The sequence below is a fragment of the Otolemur garnettii genome, unplaced genomic scaffold (assembly GCF_000181295.1).
Source record: "Otolemur garnettii isolate 467f Iridium unplaced genomic scaffold, OtoGar3 scaffold00136, whole genome shotgun sequence".
Taxonomy (NCBI): domain Eukaryota; kingdom Metazoa; phylum Chordata; class Mammalia; order Primates; family Galagidae; genus Otolemur; species Otolemur garnettii.
In genome coordinates, this window is record NW_003852531.1 from 2,589,705 (window position 1) to 2,612,904 (window position 23,200).

Consider the following 23,200-nt stretch of genomic DNA (forward strand, 5'->3'; position numbering starts at 1 on the left):
AAAAAAAAAAAAAGCACACGGGTATAACTTTCATAAAAACAAGTAGCTGGAAACAATCAATGAAAGAATGTGAAACTTTGTTCCACCAAAAAAGAATGGAAAAATAAATTGTGGTATATTCACTGTAGAATATAATACATTAAAGAAAATTTGATGAGTTACAGCCACATGCCACACTGTCGATAAATCTCAGAAATACATAACTGAGTAAACAGAGCAACAATATAACTATATATGATGAATATTGTATTATGTAATAATATAACTATAAAAAAGTCCTTGAAAAGCTCAAAAACATAGAAAAGTAAAGAATGCACTCTTGGGAGATACAGACACACTGTACACAGCAAAAGCTTTGAGCAAAGCAAGGGAACAACAGCCACCATGGGCACTTCCACCACTGTCTGAGAGAGGCGCAGAGCGGAGAGACCAGGAACAAAGGGGCCAAAAACAACACTGGAATACTCCAGTTCTGAAGCTGGGTGGTGGGTTTGTGGGTGTTTGTTTTATTGTTGAAAAACAGAATGTACAGAAGTAAGCTGGTGTATGCCCTTTACAAAAATAAAGAAACAAGACCCGTATCGGTGGTTATCTTCCAGACAAGCACGAGTAGGACGAGGCCTTGTGCCTTTCTGTGAAGTCTGAGTTTTCCATGAGTATATAACACATTTTTGAAAATTAATAAACAGGGGTATGTGTAAATGAGTTACAGGCTATGTTTAAATTGTCTTCTTTATAATTTGTTTTTTAATTAAAAAATTAATAAATACAACTTCATGTTTTTTCATATAAAGTAACCCTAAAATATCTTTGTGAATACTCTCTTATTTACTGACTCATGTTAGGAATTGAGGATCTGAAATTTAGGTTTAATAGACAAAGACATCAGCTTAGAAATACATAGTGCCACATACAGACCAGGCAGTAAATTCCATGTTTATGTTGATTTTTTCCTATTTTTGTAATGTGACTAATTTTATACAGAAAGCAGGCAAAATCTTAAAAGATCTCAAGGCCATTTGGGCCTACAACCCATCTAAAAATGGGAAAATATATATATTTTAAGTACTACTGCCACCCAAACAAGTATTTACTGCACAATAATTTATGTTTACTTTTAGTGACAACCTGGTGTGATCTGGAAATAACTTACGGTTGCTCCTTCATGTTCTCTTTTTACATGTCCTTTGTTCTCCTGAATAGACTTCGGCTCTGAAGAAGTCAAATTCTGTACATTTTCTACCTTCTGACCTAGAGATTTGGAAGAAAACATTGATAGGAGAAATGTTTTAGATGGTACAACTGGAAAATGATTTTACATATAGGTGGCTTTTAAATTTAAATATCCTAAGATACATAAAAGCAGGAGTTAAAGGTCTGGCAAACGGGCAGCCAGTGGGTCAAGTCCACACGACTGGCCTGGCCTCTGGCCCACAGAGAGCTCTGGACAGAGCAGACTGGACGCTGCTCACAGCGCCCTGGATGTTCACCCAGTACATTCTGTCAGCACAGGGGTGGGCACCGAGAGCCGCCCTGCGGACCTCGTGGAAGGTATCTCAGGCCTGGCCAGGTAAGTGGGCAGTGGGAGAGCAGGCAGGTGACTTGGCATTTCCAGAGAAGGAAAGTCACGAGAGCTAGGGCTAATCCCATTTGAAAAAATAAATGAACAAATTCCTAGAAAAACATAATCTACCAAGTCAAAAGAAGAAAAGGAAAATCTAAAGTCCTACAATTATTTTTTAACTTTACATTTTAATTTTTAAAATTGACAAATAAAAGTTACACTTATTTACCATATACAATATGTTGTTTTGAAATATGTTTACATTGTGGAATGCCTAAATTTAGCTAATTAACATGTATTATCTCAAATACTTATTTTTTGTAATGAGATCTCCCCCTAGTAATTTTCACACTGTTACTAGTTACAGTCATCACACTGTGTGACAACCGGTCCCCTGTTTAACTTAAATTTTGTTAAAATATGAAGATTTTAAAATCTTTCTACAAGAAAACTCTAGGCAACTGGTAGTTTCTACCAAATATTTAAGGAAAAAAATAAGAATCTTACACAAAACTTTTCAAAGAGTAGACAGTAATACATTTTCTCTAGTTAATTTTTATCTTTTTTTTTATTTCAAGAGGATTTCTAAGAAGGAATAATTCCTTACTCATTGATAAGCTCAGCATGACCTTGACACTAAGAGATGAGACGACCTGTTGATTAACAAGGCAGGTTTATTTCTCAGCTAACTCATGACACTGCAGGAGAAGGAGTGGGTTCACTGGCAGCCGCAGGGAGCCTGCGCTCTCACTGGGAAGTACGTCACCCACTGCTTACAGGGGACGCCTGCCTTCCGGCTTTCCACACCCTGTTGTCACTGAACATCCTTAGAGAAACGTGTGGATTAATGCTACTGAAAGTTGTTATTTTCAATGTCAGCAGAGGCTGAAAGTTGCTAATTCCTCTTCACAAGCTGGCTCAGCTCTGCGTTCCTAGTTCAGCTTCCCCGGCTCTTCCTGTGGCCCTCTCCCCACATCTCAACTTATCCTGCCTCTCGCCTTCTCCCTAATGTGACACTCCCCTTCACCTCTCTCTGCCCTCTCTCCACTCCAGCCACTTGGACTCCTTTCTAAGACTAAATAAAACATGTCAACCTTAAAAAACATGGGATGTATAGACGTAAAAATACAAAATTTAAGTAAATACATTAAAATAAATAGTGAAAATATTTCATTGCCAGAAATCACATCCTTTCAATTAAATTAAAAGGTAAATTCCCTTAAAAAATATATTTAGAACAAATGTAGAAAGCAACATATGCAGCTTTTTAATCCCCAGCCAGTCTCCAGTTCTGCTGTAGTAACTGAGGACATCACATACCCTGAGGAGGCTCAGAGCACGGAGGCTCCGAGATGTCAGAGGTGCTGCTGCTCCGAAGGACCTGCTGCTGTCCCAGCCCGAGGTGGCCCAGCCCGGCCGCAGAAGCCTGCTCTGACTGCTGGCTCTCTTCCACTTCTGTGAGCGTTAACAGAAACATGCACGGCTACAGTTAAAGACTTCCAAAAATATTTCACCACTTAAAACAACTAATTTAAAAAATGAATTTCACAGTAAGATAATCTGTTTACATTATCAAATGTCCTACACTTGCTAATTTACATATCACTCCAAGAATATACAGTCCTCTTAAGTTCTGCAAGGCCTTTTGCTTTTCAAACAAGTGAAGGGGGAATGGCTAAGAACTATAAAAGTCATTTGGAATTCTGGCGTCAGGCATGCCAAGAGGGAGAGATGCAGAGATGGAGGATGTGCACAGACGGGTAATTTCCATATGAGGAGAGCAGGGGGTGAACCCACACACACTCTACGGAGGGTGAAAGGAAATGTGGGAATTTCAACTACATTATTATTTTAAAAGACAAATATTCACTGTCCAAAATGAAATGCTATAATTATTTAATTGATATGTGATATAAGCCAATGTTGAATTAATCACTAAAGCACAAAAATGACCCACTGGTATTTTTAGAGAATCAATACATAAAGCACATAAAATAGAAAACCACAGACAAGCTCTGACTAGTGGATAATCTTGGCTGGTATTATTCACACTATATTCTCCTAGAGTTTCATCCTAACCCATTTCTGGACTGCATAGTTCATTTTAATCTTTGAAGACCGTACAAGGAACATTTATTCCAACTTCCCTACCTTCTCTCTGCAGAGAGCACTTCAGGGTTGAATTGTCCTTTGCCTGGGTTGTATTAATAGTTGCCAACTAGTCACTGCTCCCCTCTGCTTGCCGCCCTCCAATCTACCCCCACATGACCACCAGAGAGAGAGGGGTCCTTCTAAAATGAAGATCTGATCATCCCACTCCTCTCAAAACCCTGTGAAGCCCTCCATCTTTATCTGTGCTCATCGGGGTGAACACAGGGCTCTCCCTGATCTCGCCCCACACAACAACAAGGAATCATCTCTCACTTTGGTCTCCAGCAACATTAACCTACTTGGCACCCACACCTCTTCTTCCACCTGCTGTTTCCTGCTCTGTACCAACTGCACACCTGCTCCATCCCTCACCCTGGGCAGAGTCCTACAGGACTCTCCATGTGGCCTCACATGTGTAAAATCCCACCACTGTGTTCTTCACGGGACTCTACACTCATTGACATAGTCATAAAACCACACCCACGTAACTAGAACATTCTATTGTCCAGAAATTTCAATTAGCTAAACTTTCACTACAACCAAAAAGAGGCTGATCAAAATTCAGCCACATGATCACAGCTGGTTGTGTCACCCTGTTTCTAAAATGGAGACTTGTTGCCAATGGGCCACCCTCAGTGCAACCCCCGCCACCAGCCATAAACCAAAGTGATGGCTCAACCTAACCAGGAAGTTGTATATAGGAAGATACTACATTTAATACACAGGACTTCACCAAAGAGTTGCTATTTTATTTTTCCTATCCAAATAGAAAATTCCATTTTATAATATGCTGGCACAATTAGAGACCTCAAAACTATGCAACTTGTGTGAGCCTTCACTTACAATTCAAAGTCTAGACCAGGGGTCCTCAAACTTTTTAAACAGGGGGCCAATTCACTGTCCCTCAGACTGCTGAAGGGCCGGACTGCGGGCCCAGGATGAGTCAGCTGATAAGCAGGACAGGGGAGCGATGGCACAAACACCCAGCAGGCTGGATAAATGTCCTAGGTGAGCCACATGTGGCCCGCGGGCCGTAGTTTGAGGACCCCTGGTCTAGACCACAGTCTAAATTTGAATGCTGATGGGAAACTGAGTTCAGAGTGTAAGATAAACTGAGGCAGCAAGAACAGATACCTGAAACCTTGTCTCTACCAGGATGTCTCCGCCTTCCTCTTCTCTTGCATAGCTAAGAACTAGTCTTTTTTCCGCAGAGAAACCCAGGTGTATGCACAGATTTTTTCATACACATCCCACAGCACAGACTAGGCCCTTTTCACAGGTCTATTCTAGTCTGTCAGCCTTTGGCAGGAGAAGCCAGATCACACCAAGGGGCCAGCCCTTCTGGCTGTCTTCTTTCATCGTTTATTCTAATTATGCTGAAACCTTCCAGGAAGAGCTGATGTTTGTTAATGAACCTACTGGTTAATCCAGTATCAGTAGAGGGAGCCCAAGAGCTTCCCAACTTTCTAAAAGATAATTGCCAAGTGCCAGTTTTATAGATAGTAGGAAGAATGGATTTTATTCCCCTAAGCCTTGTGCCAAAAACTGATAGATGTTGGTTTCTGAGCTATAGCAGAAGCAAATAAGCACCGAGCCAATGCTGGCAGCAACTTTCTAAAGATAAAGAACATTGCCATCTGGGGGGATGTAATGCAGCCACAGCACTGTTGCTTCCAGATCCGAGTGCCCCACTGGCCCCAGCACAGCAGACGGACCAAGGACCTGCCACACCAGCTGGTCTGCCTTCCCAGCAGGCTGGCCTGACACAGCTTTGTTTTTATAAAACTGTCAGGAGGGACTTCTCAGATGGAGCAAATCCAAGCCTACCGAAACAACCATCAGCAGCCGCACGGGAGCACTGGCGGTTGCAGTGGGAAGGATGGTACAGCTGCCAACACCCAGAGCGTGGGCTATCGTGCTGCTGGGTCCCTGAGCCACTCCTATAGCTGACTGTCAAATGAGACAGTGTGAAAAAAAATGTTTCAGTTCTCCTTATCCCGTGACGTATCCCAAATTTCCTGATTTATAATTGTAAATTTTTTGGCCTTTTCTCATGCTTTGTATTAAGTATATATTCAATACATGTTTTGTATAAGTGAAGGACAAAAACATCTTTATACCGTTACACTTTTTAAATAGTTCTTGGGCTCCCTCTGCTGGCATTTTATTTGTCAAGAAAGCAATTTATGTTGAAGCCGCTCCCAATAGATGATGTCAGCTGGAGTAACTGCTGGTCCACAGCACCAGAAATCATTTTAACACTGACACGCAAACATCGAGATACAGGATTATCTGATATTTATAACAGAAAAGAACAGCCTGTGTTTTTTGAAAATTATAAATCCTAGGACATCTAATGCATCCTGTTTTCAATATCACATAATTTCTATTTGAATCACTTCAAAGAGCTAAATTTTATCTCCAATTCACCACATCATTCACTCTCTCTAAAGACTAGCTAACCCAATAACCCAAATTTTAAAAGCAACTAATTTTCTCACCTGTTAACGGTGTAAGTTACACAATACCATTACTAAATCATTACTTTCTAAAATGCCATTAGAAGCACTGGAAAAAAAAAATCAAATAGGGCTTACTTAATTTAGTATGATGAAGTTAAAAAGTTAAAAAGTCTTCAATGACTTCTATTTTTTTCCCAAATGTCCTTCTATTTTTCAAAGTAATCACTCACTCTGTAATCTGCTTCTTTGATCCATCTTATTAAATGCAATGAGGCTCAGTCTCCAATAACCAAAATTCTGGGTTATTTACTTCTTATACAAAGTTGCATAGTAAAATAAATTGTGTAATTTTCTAATTTTTTAAGCCTCAGGCATAGTACTACCAACTTGACCCTATAAAAAGCACAGGAAATGTGTATCAACTCAACATCTTATGCTAGTACGCGGTGGGGTTGGGGGGATGGGGGTCAGAGAGAGGGAAGGAAGGAGGAGGGTGGGGGGGTCATGGTGTGTGACACACCTCTTAGAGGCAGGACACAATTAAAAGAAGGTCTTTACCTAACAAATGCAAGCAGTGTAACCTGGTTCTTTGTATTCTCAATGATTGACCAACAATTAAAAAAAAAAATAAAACACCTCAACATCTTAAGGTTTCCCATTAGGTCAAGCTTTCCAGAGGTGAGTCAGCCCAGTTCCTCACAAGGAACACTCCCTGCAAGCCTGAAAACAGACACGGAAGCAGCTAGCAGGGTTTCCACTAGGTCCCAATTATGCCTTCTTAGAATAGGGGACACTGCTGATCCCCTAATTACTGCTATTACAAAATTCCTACGAGAAAAATAAAACCTACCATCTACGTGGCCTGCGTTACAGAGAGATGTATGTCCCAATATAAACAGCAGTTAAGAAACAAACTGTAAGAAACTGTTCCCACAAAGGCAAAGAGAGAAATAATAGAGCGTGCCAGTCCCCCTCCCGGGTGTTTGCTGTATTAGAGCAAACAGGTGGTTGTGACTCTCCCAAAATGCAAACATCACTTCTTTCTCCCAAAATACAAATAATCCTTCCAAAATTCTGCTGCCACCAAAAAGAATCTCAGAAGGATCAGAATAAGATAAATTAGTGGCTGAAGATAAGTAATTCTCTATTGCTTATACACATATTATTGAAATAATTTTGGTGGGTTGACTAGCCATATAGATTAGAAACAAAAACAAGAAATGTTAATTTAAATGAAAATAAAACAGCAATCACTGATATGGTTAAAGAACTTATGGGCAGAGAGTAAAATAGAAGAGTCTACATATTATCTAGCAATAGGTTGGCAGGATAAGCACTAGGAATTAACTGGAGCACAAATTTTAATACTCTAATTTACCAACCAGTGGAGAATATACAATCTCAGACTGGGGACCAACATACATTGTCCTAGAGTCAGTCTCTTAATAAGACAGTCACAAAGGACAATGGTATCCTTTTAAACAGTAAAGAATAAACAGCACGGAATAAAGAGGGGCTCACTACTGTAACTGTCAGGTGAAACGGAGAACAGCAGCTCATTCTCAGTCACCCAAGAACTTGCACTCTTTGTGCCATGAAACAAGAAACCCTGCCTCTGGGTTTCTCAACCTCCCTCAGCACTGCTAACACTTTGGGCCGGACGCTTCTTTACTGGGGACCGTCCTGGGAAGACAGTCCTGGGGAGACCGTCCTGGGGAGCCCATCCTGGGGAGGCTGTCCTGGGGAGGTCGTCCTGGGGAGGCCGTCCTGGAGAGACCATCCTGGGGAGACGGTCCTGGGGAGGCTGTCCTGGGGAGGCCGTCCTGGAGAGACCACCCTGGAGAGACCATCCTGGGGAGACGGTCCTGGGGAGGCCGTCCTGGGGAGACTACCCTGGAGAGACCATCCTGGGGATACGGTCCTGGGGAGGTTGTCCTGGGGAGCCTATCCTGGGGAGGCTGTCCTGGGGAGGTCGCCCTGGGGAGGCCGTCCTGGAGAGACTACCCTGGACAGACCATCCTGGGGATAGGGTCCTGGGGAGACCGTCCTGGGGAGGCCGTCCTGGGAAGGCCGTCCTGGGGAGGTCGCCCTGGGGAGGCTGTCCTGGGGAGGTCGCCCTGGGGAGGCCGTCCTGCGGAGGTCGCCCTGCGGAGGCCATCCTGGAGAGGCCGTCCCGGGGAGGCCGTCCTGGAGAGACTACCCTGGAGAGACCATCCTGGGGAGACGGTCCTGGGGAGGCCGTCCTGGGGAGACGGTCCTGGGGAGGCCGTCCTGTGCATTGCAGGGTGTTCAACAGCAACTCTGGCTTCCATCCACTAGATGCCGGTAACTAGCAGTGTCCCACTTGGGACAATAAAAAATGTCTCCAGATGCTGTCAAAATTGTCTCCACTTGAGAACTACTATTCTAAATCATATTCAACTTCTGTTCTAAATGTCTATGTATTAAACACATATAAGAACCAAGATCTTAGTAAACCAAAATATAACACTGAATGAGAACAAACATTTCCAAAACGTGATTACTAACAGGAAGAGACTTCTTGTGAGAACATACTCTGAACATACTTGTAAAAAAATTAACTGAAACAAAATAAGAAAAAAATAGACTATGAAATAAGAAAGCATTTCACCATAAAAAAAAAAAATCCTTTTGGGTATGTAAGCCAAACAAGAGGGAAAATTATTTTCAGTACTTTATTAATGACCTCTGAGCAACGGCTTTTCCATTGAAAACCAAGCTGTTAATACTCATCAGTAACTTAACCAAATAGTAGACATTTTCCCACGTACCACTGTTACTGATTTCACCTTCAATATTTACTAGGGGAAGAGAGTTTCTAAGAAACATTCTAGTCTTCAGTCTCAGTAAAACTAACTTTTCCCCCTCATATTCTGTAAATTAAATAACAGTATTTTACATACTCATTAGATGAATTAAGCTTTAATTTTGCTTTGCTAAACCACACTAAAACACAATTTAGTACTACCAAAAGCCACAATTAGGCTATCTTCAATAATAAAAAAATACTAATCTAGAATGTCAAATTCATGAAAATATTTCTCTCTTCAATGAGAAGACTTGGTTCATCTCAGAATCACTGAAAAATAACTAGACATACACCTGATTATTTACTGTAGAGCAAATTACAGCCTTTTATTGAAGTGACTAGGCTAAAAGTCACATTTGGTGCTATGATGGCATAACAAAAAATGTACTGTGGGTAAATCCCACGTGTTTAAATTCAGTTTAAATTGCCCAAGTACAGGTGTAATGGTTTTTTTTGTTTGTTTTGGAAATTACTTTTTCACATTTTTTTTCACTCAAATCTCAATAGTCAGTATCAATCTGCATAATCAATCATTCATGATATATGAATACGATTTATTAACTGCAAGGAACTCTTACCTGCATAATTCTTCCAGTTTATTCATTTTTCTGTAAGGTATAAGCAAGCACTGACATGCTCAAAACTTTCTTAATTGTTTTTTAAATTCCCTGGCTTTCTAAGGCACTCTAGAGAAAACACACTAAGGTAGGTGTCACATTTCCCCCGATTAAAAACTATGGGCTTAAAATCCTCCTATCCTCTGTGATTGTGAATGCAAAGATCACTGGGACAATAGGAGTTTTTCTTAACTAGTTGCAACTAAATGTCAAACTACATAAAAGCAATAATTCATATTCACTAAAATTTAACAGGAATGTACTGTCAGGCACCCATGTGATGTGGGGATACTTCAAAGGAACCGAGGCCCAGAGGCAGAGGGGAGAAGCCCAGAGGCCCTGATAGATACACGAGAGACGGCGTTACAGTACCTGCCAGCCTGTGAGAGCAGGGAGAGTAAGAGAGACCAGGGAAGAGGGCGCTCACGGTGTGGAGCAGGAGCGGGACGCTTTTAGTGGCTGGCAAAGCCTCAGAAAGGTGGACACAGTTGCTGATAGACTGGCTTCGCTTAGCTTCCAGGAGAGATAAAGTGATAATTAAGTCAGAAGAACATCCGAACCTTTCACTTCTTTATTATCATTATTATTGTTTTCTGGGTCCTCTTGAAACATTTAAAGGAGGTCATTTCAAGCTTTCAAGAAAGTCAGTACAAAGCACAGCATTTCATCACAGTTTCCAAATACAGCCAACTTTCAGTCTGTCGCTCTGACAGCATAGGGTATTTATTTTGTGATGCTTTGCATGTTTAAGCCTTTCCTTTTTCCTGCTCTGTACACACTGGGGTTGCATTCGCATCCAGATTGTTTACTTGGGCAGATGTTACAGTCAGTTTCTCCTTTCTAAAGGATACACATAAAAAGACCCCGGTGAGAGAGAATATATGTGACCTAAAGATTAAAATTCTTCTATAAATAATCAATGATGCAGAAATTGGTTTACTGAGAGATGACTGTATTCACAACTAATCATTCAGAAAGTATCCCGAAGCCTCCAGAACACAGAAAAGTCAAATTGAACATTAAAAGATTTGATATTTAAAGACAACGTAAAGTACCCACGAAACCCACCCCTTATGCCATATTTCATGATTATTATAAAAGCCCATGATTTCCTTAGTGTCAATGTTATGATGTTCTTAAATTTTCCAAACACCTCTAGTCAAATAACACTGGAGAAAATGGATGGACACAGAGGGAGGACACGCCTCCTGTACGTAATCAGTAAGATCAGTTCTATCCTAAAACAAAATGCAAAGGTTTACTTATTTTTTTATGTGACTTCAATTAACATTAATGAGAAAGAACTATGAACGACAATGACACATTTGCAAAAAATGAAAGAAATTTTTAAACTTACTGTCTTTCCCCCCATCCTTTGCCTGTTAGAATTCTCAGTGAAAGAACTCTCTACGAGGTGCGTGCGGTACAATTCACATGAGTGTGGGTGATATGCAAATGGAAACTTCCATTACATGTCAAATTTACTGACTTCAATTTCCTGAAAAATTTGTTCATGTCTCAATATGTCAGATTTTTCATTTGAGTGTTGTTTTCCTTTTATAAATCAATGATTATGTATTTTTCCAAAATTAATTACCAAATATTTCAGAAATAACAATACGGAAAGTTTTATGGGGAAGTTAAGACTTGCTTTGGGGCGACAAAGCAAGTGGGCAGGGCGCCACCCACATACACCGAGGCTGGCAGGTTCAAACCCGGCCCTGGCCTGCTAAACAACAATGACAACTGCAATAAAAGAAATAGCCGGGCATTGTGGTGGGTGCTTGTAGTCCCAGCTACTTGGGAGGCTGAGGCAAGAGAATCGCTTGAGCCCAAGAGTTTGAGGTTCCTGTGAGCTGTGACACCATGGCACCCTACCCAGGGCGACAGCTTGAGACTCTGTCTCAAAAAAAAAAGACTTGCTTGGTCGTGGTCTCATTTTAGACATCCAGGCTCTTATCATTCATACTCAGGGACAGGGTTTTCTGTTATAATTTTTTCACACTCCCCTTTCTCAGGCTGTCTAAGTTATAAACAACCACAGTCTCTGTTAAACTAATTTTCATTTCTCTGCCCTGCAACTGCTTATTTCCCTCAGGCCACTATCTGCATTATTTTCCCTTCCTAAGTGAAAACCTGTGGGAGAACCCACTTTGTAATGTACTATTTTCTTACTGGGAAAGGTTACATTTAAATGGGTCTTCCACAATAAACATCTACAGCTAACTTCACAACCTGCCAATCTCTCATTGGCCTCTACACCCATCTCCCACGAAAATACTCTGGGCCTTTTTAAAGAAGAAAAGCTAAGTTATTACACAACATAAAAAATAACAGAACTGAGTAAAACGCTAATATTTTAGTCTATACAGATTAACTTAAAAAACAGCATGACATGATAAAACCTTCAAAGACCATTGTTTTACAGGTAACAAAAAAAATAATATTTTGTTATAACTTTTTAAAATGCAAAATACAATAGGAAATGTGTGTCTCCATGTCCATAAACACACACATAAAATACTATGCTGTCCGACTCGAGAGTTCTCATCTTCGTTATCTTTTAAAGGTTGTTGTTCCAAATGGTTTTTTTAATCAATCTTACAAAGGCCAGGCCTATTGTTTTTAAGCACAAATTCCAAATACCTTTATACAATTTTTTTTAAGTGCCTATTTTGCACTATCGTGGTTTCTCAGACAACTGGAACACCGGCAAACACGGCTGCACTAGCGGAACCGCACTGAGATTACTTCCTAAAACACACTGCTGCCTCTACCTTGTCACTAACTGAAAACACAATAATGCTGACAACCAAGACGGTCTCTTCTGTGATTACGCTTTAGACTAGTAGTGGCATACAGAATATGCACCTGGAGGTAAAATTTAGTAAGTGTTAGTGAATTAATACTTTTACTATAGTAGTGATTCAAGGATTGTGTGGGACAGCAGGAAGTGTGGGCAGCTCAGGCATGATGCCACCTTTGTCACAAACTTCCGATCCTTTTCTTTTAAGGATCTAGTGACAGAAGAAAAGAGTTTTTAGGAGTCAGAATAAGAATGGAAATCAGTGACCAAGCATCCTCAAAAGCTGCCTATTAATTAGGAATTGGATCTCTCCTTGGGAGAGAATGATGGAAAGAAAGGAGAAGCAGGACAGGAGGTGTGTGACAGTCGCTACACCAGCCAGTGCTGCAGCCCAAGGCTGTGGGCAGTTCAGGCTGGGGTATGACACATCTTCTAAGAACTCCAATAGGATTCTAAACCACCTGTTTAAGCCTTTACTAAGCAAGCACTGTAGAGTATGTTCAGCTTTAATGAATCTGTTTTATGGCCAGAGAATCTTGTGAGTTTCTGAAGTCAATATCTGTTGTAACTGCATTGTATTACTAATGAGAAAAACTATAAGAAATGAGATAAAGCTATTTTAAACCTAAATTACAGTCTCAAAGTCACTGGCAAAGAGAAGAGTTTACACATAAAAAGCTTGCCTCCAGTACTTAAAGTTCTTCTTAGACACTGGAAACAAGATTCCTTTTTAAAGATTTAAAGATTTATCTTTTTTAATTAAGAGTGAAATATACCCCAATTAACTCGGGTTCTTGGTCAAGTTCTTATCAATTGAAATAGGCTACAAAGACATTTATGGACAAGAAAAGCTCAATTTTCCAAAGCAACAAAAAAGAAAATGTCTCTGCCTAGGCCTGAACACTTTTCTTTGCCAGAACAGGCCACCACAGTCTTAAGATTAACATAGTTTAACAATGGCAATAATGTAACTAACATTTATTAAGACTATTTTTTTCGAACTTCAAATAAAAGCTTTATCTTCTCTATTTTGTACAAATATCTCACTTAATACTAACATCCCAAGTTCCCTTTCACATGGAGGATTTAGAAATAAGTATCAAAAACTATGATTTGAAAAGTAATCAAAACAGAAAGTTAAACTGTAGAAACATTTCATTTAATAAAAGGTTGAATATTTAAATTTTGAGTAGAATTTCAAAACATTTTATTCCTATAAAACCATGTCAGATAAAAACTCTTTTTGAGAAATATTCAAATAAACGTTTACCAGTTGCTTTTTGGCGAACGGTGTTTCTTGCCTTCTCAACTCCCGGCGCCCCGGACGTGGTGGCGCTCCTAAACCGCATGGGCTCTGCCACATCCGGGTGGCTCCGCCAGCTGAGAGAAAAGGACCTCCCCACGGCGGCTCCCTTCTGAGGATCTAGAACACAGCCTGAGAAAGGACAAGAGGAGAACTTTAATCTAAGCCGTGCTGCTCGGCAAACAGTGCTCATACAATTATACATATAATGAGCTGATTCCCTCGTTGCAAATTACGAACCACTTTCTTGCACTGCGGAAATCAGTCACATATCACTAATCTAAAAATTCCTGTTGCCAAAGTATTTTCAAGCATATTTAATAGTCTCATGAAAATTTTTTTTTTTTTTTTTTTTTGAGACAGGGCCTCAAGCTATCCCCCTGGGCAGAGTGCCGTGGCATTACAGCTCACAGCAACCTCCAACTCCTGGGCTCAAGCGAGTCTCCTGCCTCCGCCTCCCAAGTAGCTGGGACCACAGGCGCCCGCCACAACGCCCGGCTATTTTTTGGTTGCAGCCGTCATTGTTGTTTGGCCGGGCCCGGGCTGGGGATTCGAACCCGCCACCTTAGGTGTATGTGGCTGGCGCCCTAGCCTGTTGAGCTATAGGCGCCGAGCCAGTCTCATGAAAATTAACCTAACTCCATACTCCTTACTCCAATATACAAAAGAATATCTTAATGAACCTTTCTCAATACAAGAACAATGTCAAATCAAATTATATCCCTGTCCTAGGACAGTCCACAAACCACTACTTACACGCCAAACACTTAAGGATGCTGATGCCAGAACAGTGCTGCACTGTAGATGCCAGCCCCCCACAAACCCCCAGAGAAGGCCAGGCCTGTGAATCCCACTGCAGATCCTGCCAAATGAGCAGGATAATGAATCTATAAACAACACAAAATCCTTCTTTAGCAAACTCCAAAAGAACAAAACACTGCAGTCTGAGGTTCAACTTCCCTTCTTTTCTCTTATATTGCTCTGGTCAATTATTTTACTGAGAGGTCAAGAATCCAAAGAAACAGCGGGAGGAGGAGAATGAGAGACTCAGAGGTCCCTGCACTGGACCCACGTGGCTGGCAGCTCGTTTTCATGACAATTCCCTCTGCCCACATTTGTTGTTTCCATTAGTCTAGTGTTTAGATGGCAAGTGTTTCTATATAATAAATATTTGAATCCTTTTTAGAATAAAGCAAAATAAATCTGAAACATTTGTCATGGTCATTGATTAAACAGTTTGTTCTGTACTATTTTGAAAATAGTGCTTTCCAAGGTGTTTGCTATCCTGAGACAAGGCTCTGTCTCCATATGAATCTGTGTCTGCACACTGAGAGGGGAGAGAATGTCGCAGGTGGTGGGGAGCACGTGTGTGTGTGCGCGCACAAGCAGTATGCACGTGCTTCTGTGTGCCCAAGTGTACATACGTGTACATGTATGTGTCTGCACCTGCTTGTGGTGTGTGTATGTGCTTGTGTGTGATGGATTACATGAATTTCAACTAAGAGGTACTTAGTTTGAGGACATAGGTCCTCTCCTTCTCCAGCCTAAAACAGGGAGCCTCTCTTCTGGGCTGAGAGCCACTGCAGAAAGGGTCCAAGCTCCTGGTTAGGAGCATCTGCATCCGGTCAGGCCCTTGGCCCACACAGAGGCCCTCAGAGCTGTAAGGAGGAGGATATGGGGGCCGAGGGCCAAGGCTTTTGGCTCCATACTCCTATTTCAACCCCAATATCAAAATCTAACAGTTTGTTAGGTGTTCTATACAACTTCAACTGGGGAGAAAAAGCATCTGTTGCTAAAAAATGTTAGAAAAGAATTTCTTTAGATAGTCTAAATCGGGGGTCCTGTAACTTTTTAAACAGGGGGCCAGTTCACTGTCCCTCAGACCACTGGAGGGCCGGACTGCGAGGCCCAGGACGAGTTGGCTGCGAAACAGGACAGGCAGTGGGGGCAAAAACACCCTGTGGGGCAGATAAATGTCCTAGGCGGGCTGCATGTGGCCCGCGGGCCATAGTTTGATGAAGCCTGGTCTAAATCTAACCTGGAATTAAACTGTTCCCCTGGAATGCCAAGTACTTAAAATCTTCGTTTGGCTTCTTACTAACTTGCTTTTATTAACTGGTGCTTTGACCATTCTCAGACCATAATGAAGATATTATAAGAATCAGTCACATTAATTACATGTCAATATCGTTATAACGAATCATGGTAATCGTTGGCACTTCCCCAAATCCACACTCTTTGTTCCTCCCCACACTGACTTTAAGCTTCATCATATGACTGATTTTGGTGGTAAAACTGAACAGGGAGAGACTTGAAAGGCACTTGAAAATTTGCCCTTTCACTGCTCCTGGAACTCTAAGCTACCAGAACAAATGTGAACAAAACTATTGCTGGCCCTCTGGCAGATGAAACACGGTCCAGTCCACCTCCCAGTGATGACGGCCAGCCAATCCCTGGGAGTAAGCTCCCTTGCTGACAGTTTCATGGCACAGGCTGACTGCAAACAAAGACGTGAATCCAGGTAAGTCTAACAGAACTGACCACCTGAGTCCAACCCACATTGTCATATCATAAAATCATGACCTAAATAAATAGCTGTTATGTTAAGCCACTAAATTTTATAGCAATCTGTTACACAGCAAATCAAACTGACACTGTTTATAATAAGGTTACTATTGACTTGTGTAGCTTACTACAATAAGCAATGTGTATCCTTTATTGGGCTTTGAAGGAGATATTCCTCCCAGGTCTCAGGAACCAAAAAAGCTACATACCACCTAAGTAAGAGGAATTTGTTTTTTTAACTTACTTTGTGATTCTCTATTTAATGTAATGTGCAATCATTACACAGATCAAAGTCAAATCAATGTTGGTCTCTCCCATTTCTCTAGCAAGCACACAGGGACCTAAGGCACGCATCTCAGCATCAGAACCATCCCAGGCTCACTCTGCCCTGACTTCCACTCACATTTGATCTACTATATCTTTTGTATTTCCATAAGCTGCTTCAAATCTTTACAGAACAAGTTGGAGTACAGATGACTTAATCCAAGGACTCCGCCGCAGTCCTTAGGGGCAGTAAGGAAGACAAGACGAGCCAAACCACCATTCCCAGGAGAAACCACCACTGGTGTTCTCTGCCTTGAAAAATCATTCCATTTGAGACTCCTGGTCTTAAAACAATTTATACCCAGAAACACAACAAAGCCAGGATGGCTCCAATCTGAAGCATTCAGAACTTCACAACCTTCCCAGGAATCCAACAGAATACACCTTAGACATGTGGCTTCCTGTGTTGAACTTGTCTGGCTTTCACTTCTGGCTTTACCACTTCTCATCTATGTGACTGCAAATGAGAAATCACTGTAAGGTCTGTGCTCTGTCAGTGATACGGGTAATACACCAGACGGTATATACTTGATAGGTTATCAAAGGGTGGAGAGTTAACCTGTACAAAGCACCAGTCATTGTTACACCTGTTACTGTTAACCATCACCGCTACTACCACTATTTCCCTTTCATTTTCCTCTTCGGAAATTTATCAGCCTCATTAAAGGAAACAGTGTTATGAGACAGAGGCTAATACCACCATTAAAAAGATACTGTCTCGGGCGGTGCCTGTGGCTCAAAGAAGTAGGGCGCTGGCCCCACATACCGGAGATAGTGGGTTCAAACCCAGCCCCAGCCAAAAAAAAAAAAGACCCTGTCTCTGTAGTTGGTTAAGTGCATTATAAAACTTCACGCAGTAATTGCTTACACATATAAATACACATTCCTCCCCAACCCCAGACAGCCGGTGTTACTCTGGAAGAGTGGAAATACCTTTGCCTCGCTGCTTCTTCTCCTTTTGTTCACTTAGTTTATCCAGAGGTAGGTTTGTCAACTCTACACCATAAACCGTTTTTGCAAGCACTGCTGTCAAGGAGTCCATGATGCTGGCCCACTCGCTGATGAGCTCTTCCCACTCCGTGAGGGAGGACAGCACACCAAGGAAGTCATCCCAGAGCTCTCGAGAAATGTAGACAAAGAGGTTTGCTCGGATCCAAGCCACGATGAGCGTCTGAAACCAACAAACCAACAGAAGAATCCAATCACATTCATTCAGAAGTATAACTTTTCATTTAGTATTTTTAACTAAGTGCTTTTGGATGCTGTGTTCTTTTTAATTTCTCAAAATTCATTTGACCAGTTGTAATCAGGATTTGCGCTCTGGTGAAAATAGTTATTATGACAAAGTTATTGATTCACTATTACTTACTGTCTGTGGCTGGCTCTGGCTACAACCACAGGGAAGACAAAGCCCCTGTACACATATTCTGCTTCCTGAGCTCGCTTTTGTCCTAACTCTCCACAGTGGCTATTTCAAACTTTCTCTTCTATATGAAAACTTCCAACCCACCCCTCCTAATTTTTAGTATGCAGACTCACTACAGAGTTGGAGGAAACAGAGTCCATTAAACGAGACTGCCCTCAACCCCTGCTCCGTCCACATCCGCCCACTTCTCCTCCACTGTGGGACGGGGTCCAAGGGGGCTCCTGCTCTTCTGTGCCGGTTCCCCACTCATCACTGACCTCTTCCCTGTAATTGCTGTGCCTCTACTGACCCCACCTCTCCACCTCCAACCTATCCTACTTCCCTAGTTCCTTCCCATCAGCATTTAAATATCTTCCAATTCTTCTTCATCTTAAAAACACAAAAAATTTCCATTGAACCCAGACTTCTTGCTCGAGCTACATCCCTTCTCCATCCCCTTCCACAGCCAAACTTCTTGGAAGAGTGTTCCATACTCTCTCTGTCTCCACTTCCCATGTCCCAGGCTACGGCCTGCTCTGGCTTCCTCCAACTTCTGCCACTCCAGCTTCCGCTTGGGTTTTGGTCTCCACTCCTATCCTCTGCATGCCGGCGACTTCTGAATATCCCTGTCCAGCCTGGTCTCTTTCTTGGTCTCCACTCCTACCCTCTGCATGCCGGCAACTTCTGAATATCCCTGTCCAGCCTGGTCTCTTTCTTGGTCTCCACTCCTACCCTCTGCATGCTGGCAACTTCTGAATATCCCTGTCCAGCCTGGTCTCTTTCTCGGTCTCCTCATCTGTCCACCTGCTTACCGGACAGTTCTACCTGCACACCCCACAGGCACCTACACTACAGCATAACAGGAAAAATAATTCAGTTCCTCCCAATGAGACTCTCCCAGTTCCTTGACCAGCTTGCTCCTGCCCCTGCCCTTCACACGCAGACTTCCTTCCCTCCTTTTCGTACCTCCTAATCATTCTTCAAGTCACAGTGTGGACACTGCTTCCTCCAAGAAGGTATCCTGACTACCCACCGCCTGCCTCCCATCCTCTAGGGAGCATCCTTTGGTTCTGGCAGCTCCCTGCAGCTCCCCCCACCCCCGGGCACCTGTCACTCTGTCCTTACCTGTCTATTTCCTTCTGTGTCCCTCCTCTGGTCTCATGGTCCTCAGCACTACAACTAGTCACATGGACAACACCACGAGACAATTATGCTCATATGCCCGGCATTTCCTTACCTTGAAACTGTCCCATTTCTTATTTCTGCTAAAATATTCCCTATCCTTTAAAGTTCAAATCAAAATATATGTCCCCTAAAAGAAGTGACTCTGCTTAACATAGCCACATGCATCTCAAATGAGCCCAAAATGGTTTCCTAACCTTACAGAAAGTAATCCTTATATCCCGAGTCCGTGTAAATCCCCTGGTTGGTCTGTTGTCAGAGAAAAACGCATGTGTTAAGGTGCCAGCTTCCAAGTATCTTTCTTTGAACAACCCAGATGTAAATAGGCTCCCACTGTTGTGAGTTGTACTGTATGTGATGAATTCGTTTTGTAATTTTTCCCCAAATCATATACAGATTTAAAAAAGAAACTTCCTTTTTATGTTAAAGATATTTTTCTTTAACGTAGACCCAATAAAACTTTGTTAAATAGAAATCAGTGCATAGTTAGGTGGGCCTACTGTTCTGTTCTGTTCTGCCCACTTGGGAAATCACATTTAAAGTGGCTCTTCTGCCAGTACCTGCTCTCTGTGCTTCAATTCACAGCTATCTCACTTTTTAAAAATGTAAAATTGTTAAGCATATTGAAAAAGATTTTAACCACTTGTATTTTAAAATCTAATACCACCATGAATGGAATTTATGATAATTAAGAATAATGACAGAAAATAATTTTATTATTATTATGACTAAAATGCCATCTTCTATTATTTACTTTCATTTTTTCAAAATGAGTTTGAAGCCATTATCATAAAGTAGATATACACAATAAAATTAATAAATATTAGATCAGTAAATACAATCTTAGCAGAGTAGGAGGGGAAAGCCAACTGGTAATGCCACAGCAGGGTCTGGTCTCATCTGCGTACAGTGCCGGCCTCGGGGACCAAGCCAGATATCTCGGCGGAATCAGTCTCCCTACCCTGGGAATCTTGTAACGGCTTCACTTTATTGAAGGATAAAGTATAAAACAATGACAGAATGACTTCTGTCAGTTTATAAAATTCATCTCAGCCAATATCACGAACATGGACGCAGACCAACACGTGATGAAACCGAATCATCATAATTCAAAAGTGACACTATCTGTATATACAGCAAAACTGTAAAATACAGCTGAAGGGATGAGGGGCGACATGTTTGGACATGAAGGCACAATTACCTTTTTCTGAAAGAGAGAAAGATAAAGCTCCAAGGGTTCTGTACTGACTTGGGTTTTGACTAGGGCTCCCATTTCTGACTAAAAATAAAACAACTAGATAAAAGCATGGCTGTGGTTCTTCAGTACTGAAATCCAGCATTTTGTCAGATACATCCTGGCACACAAGCTGTGTAAAAAAAACCACCTTAACTCCTTTTCTTATGAACATTTGCTAACTAGCCACTTCCTACCCCTCCACTCACATGAAGTGTACTGAGGAATTTTAAAGTAAGGACGTCACAAACAGGAGTACACTCCTGATACACCTTCAGAATATCAAGCACAGGTTAGATGCAGCATGGTTGCTGACTAAAACGTTATTCAGGACAATCACAACTATATGGTAAATATTTAAAACTCAGTCAAACTCAACCATCATTTGAAGAAAATTTGCTGACCCAGATTATCTGCTTACAGAGAAATAAACACTAAAGAAAAAACTAGAAAAAGATAACAGCAACTTAAAATTCTTGTCCCCTTTAATAGTCTCTGTGTTTAACTTAAAAAAATTCAAGGCTCTGCGCCTATAGCTCAACCGGCTAAGGCGCCAGCCATGTACACCTAAGGTGGCGGGTTCGAATCCCCAGCCCGGACCCGCCAAACAACAATGATGGCTGCAACCAAAAAATAGCCGGGCGTTGTGGCGGGCGCCTGTTGTCCCAGCTACTTGGGAGGCGGAGGCAAGAGACTCGCTTGAGCCCAGGAGTTGGAGGTTGCTGTGAGCTGTAATGCCATGGCACTCTACCCAGGGGGAAAGCTTGAGGCTCTGTCTCAAAAAAAAAAAAAAAAAAAAAAAAAAAATTCAAGTATGTGGTCATTTTATTTATTTTTTGAAACAGAGTCTCACTTTGTCACCCTCAGTAGAGTGTCGTAGTATTACAGCTCACAGCAACCTCAACTCTTGGGCTCAAGCAATTCTCTTGCATCAGCCTCCCAAGGAGCTGGGTCTACAGTTGCCCTCCACACTGCCCAGCTATTTTTAGAGATCGGGTTTTGTGCTTTCTCGGGTTGGTCTCCAACCTGTGAGCTCAGGCAATTCACCTGCCTCAGCCTGCCAGAGTGCTAGGATTCCAGGAGTGAGCCAGTGCACTCAGCCCCTATCTGGCCACTTCAGACAGTTTACATGACCAAACGAATAATCAGACTGTACATTTTCATTGTGAATGGCACCAAGCTGATGCCTACCTGACAGCCTGGCAGACCCAGCCCCATCTTTACCCTCTTCTCCCCTCCTGTATCTCACATAAGGACTTGTGAGGTCAACAGGTTTATCATTAAGTCCCAGTGAGTCCGCTCTGACTCTGAGGACAGCCCTGCAGGGCAGGAAGATGTCCTCTCCTGATTGTGACAGGTTAGGGGAGACTCAGAACCTAAAGTCGTGCACTCCAGGCCATACAGCCAGGGTGTGGCAGAGCTGGGATCAGAACACAGAATGTGTCTAATTCCAAAGAGTTCATCCTCTCTCCAATATTTTATGATGGTTCTTAATTTAAGCATCATTTTTGATCTATATAATTACTGCCAAAATAACAATGACATCAAAATCATTAGTAATCATGGATTCAAAACTAATCTTCAGGTTCTTTAAGATCTGACAAAATTTCTCCATTCATGAGGAAAATTTGTTTTTCCAAAAACCAAACAAAAAACACAACTCCAGAATAGATTGTTTAATTCTGTGACAAGTTGTTGTTCTAATTCCAAGACACACAACAGAAGCAAGGCCAGGCAATTGGCTGGAATGAGGCCCAAGCACCAGCCAGTCTGAGCCTGGCTTCAACTCATGTCCACGTGGCAGCCCAGCCCCAGGACTGGGCGTTTGGGAGATTGCCAATGATGAGACACCTCCCTGAACAAACCAAGTAAGCACAGTGTTCGAATGACCAGGCAGGCAGCAAAGCAGTGGTCAGTGCCACCCTCCTGGCAACAGCAAAGCAAAGTTGGTCACATGCAAGTGTATAGGGCCACTTCACATGTCCAATATACTAGGCAAGGCAATCAGTATAAAAGTAATTATGTATTCAGACAGCCAGTTATTTCTATAGCCTCCCATATATTTTTTTATCCAGTCAAGAGCACTCAATCAAATTACTCAGAATTAACATGAATAGTTATCTTGTGTTGCAATGGGAATATTCAGTTTGCAAAAAGTAATTTCTCTTTTTATCACCTACACCTACTCGTGCTGCCTGTATTCTAGATATGCTTTTTCTTTTTTTTTCAGTTTTGACCGGGGCTGGGTTTGAACCCGCCACCTCCAGCATATGGGGCTGGCGCCCTACTCCTTTGAGCCACAGGCACTGCCGTATTCTAGGTATGTTTTTAATATATATTCTCCCAACCACCTTCAGTTCAAATGAGGAGAAACTTAGTTCCACCTGCCTACAACTGTCACCTCCAGATCAAGACCCAGCATGCTATTTCCTACTGAGTTATCCCAAGTTGGGCCCTCACATGGTACTGATGTCTTTGTGTAGAATGTCACATCTTTCCAGAGCTCTTTTATATTCTTCTCTTTTGGAAATGCTTCATAACTTCCATGACCCTTGTAAATATCAGTAATGTCTGGCTCAGCACCCGTAGCTCAGTGGCCAACACACCAGCCACATACACTGGAGCTGGTGGGTTCGAATCCAGCCGAGGCCTGCCAAACAATGACAACTGCAACCAAAGAATAGCTGGGCATTGTAGCGGGTGCCTGTAGTCTCAGCTACTTGGGAGGCTGAGGCAAGAGAATCACTTAAGCCCAAG

The 23,200-nt window shown here is 42.0% G+C and overlaps 1 protein-coding gene across 1 annotated transcript in view; it reads right to left on the reverse strand.

Moving 5' to 3' along the window:
• RALGAPA2 (Ral GTPase activating protein catalytic alpha subunit 2) overlaps positions 1 to 23,200 on the reverse strand; it is a 374,339-nt gene that overhangs the window by 238,026 nt on the left and 113,113 nt on the right. The window contains exons 15-18 of the mRNA XM_023518389.1: positions 17,556 to 17,793; positions 13,701 to 13,865; positions 2,885 to 3,019; positions 1,154 to 1,251 (exon numbers count right to left, since the gene is read on the reverse strand). Of these exons, the coding sequence (XP_023374157.1) occupies positions 1,154 to 1,251; positions 2,885 to 3,019; positions 13,701 to 13,865; positions 17,556 to 17,793 (636 nt within the window). The remainder of the gene's footprint in view (positions 1 to 1,153; positions 1,252 to 2,884; positions 3,020 to 13,700; positions 13,866 to 17,555; positions 17,794 to 23,200) is intronic.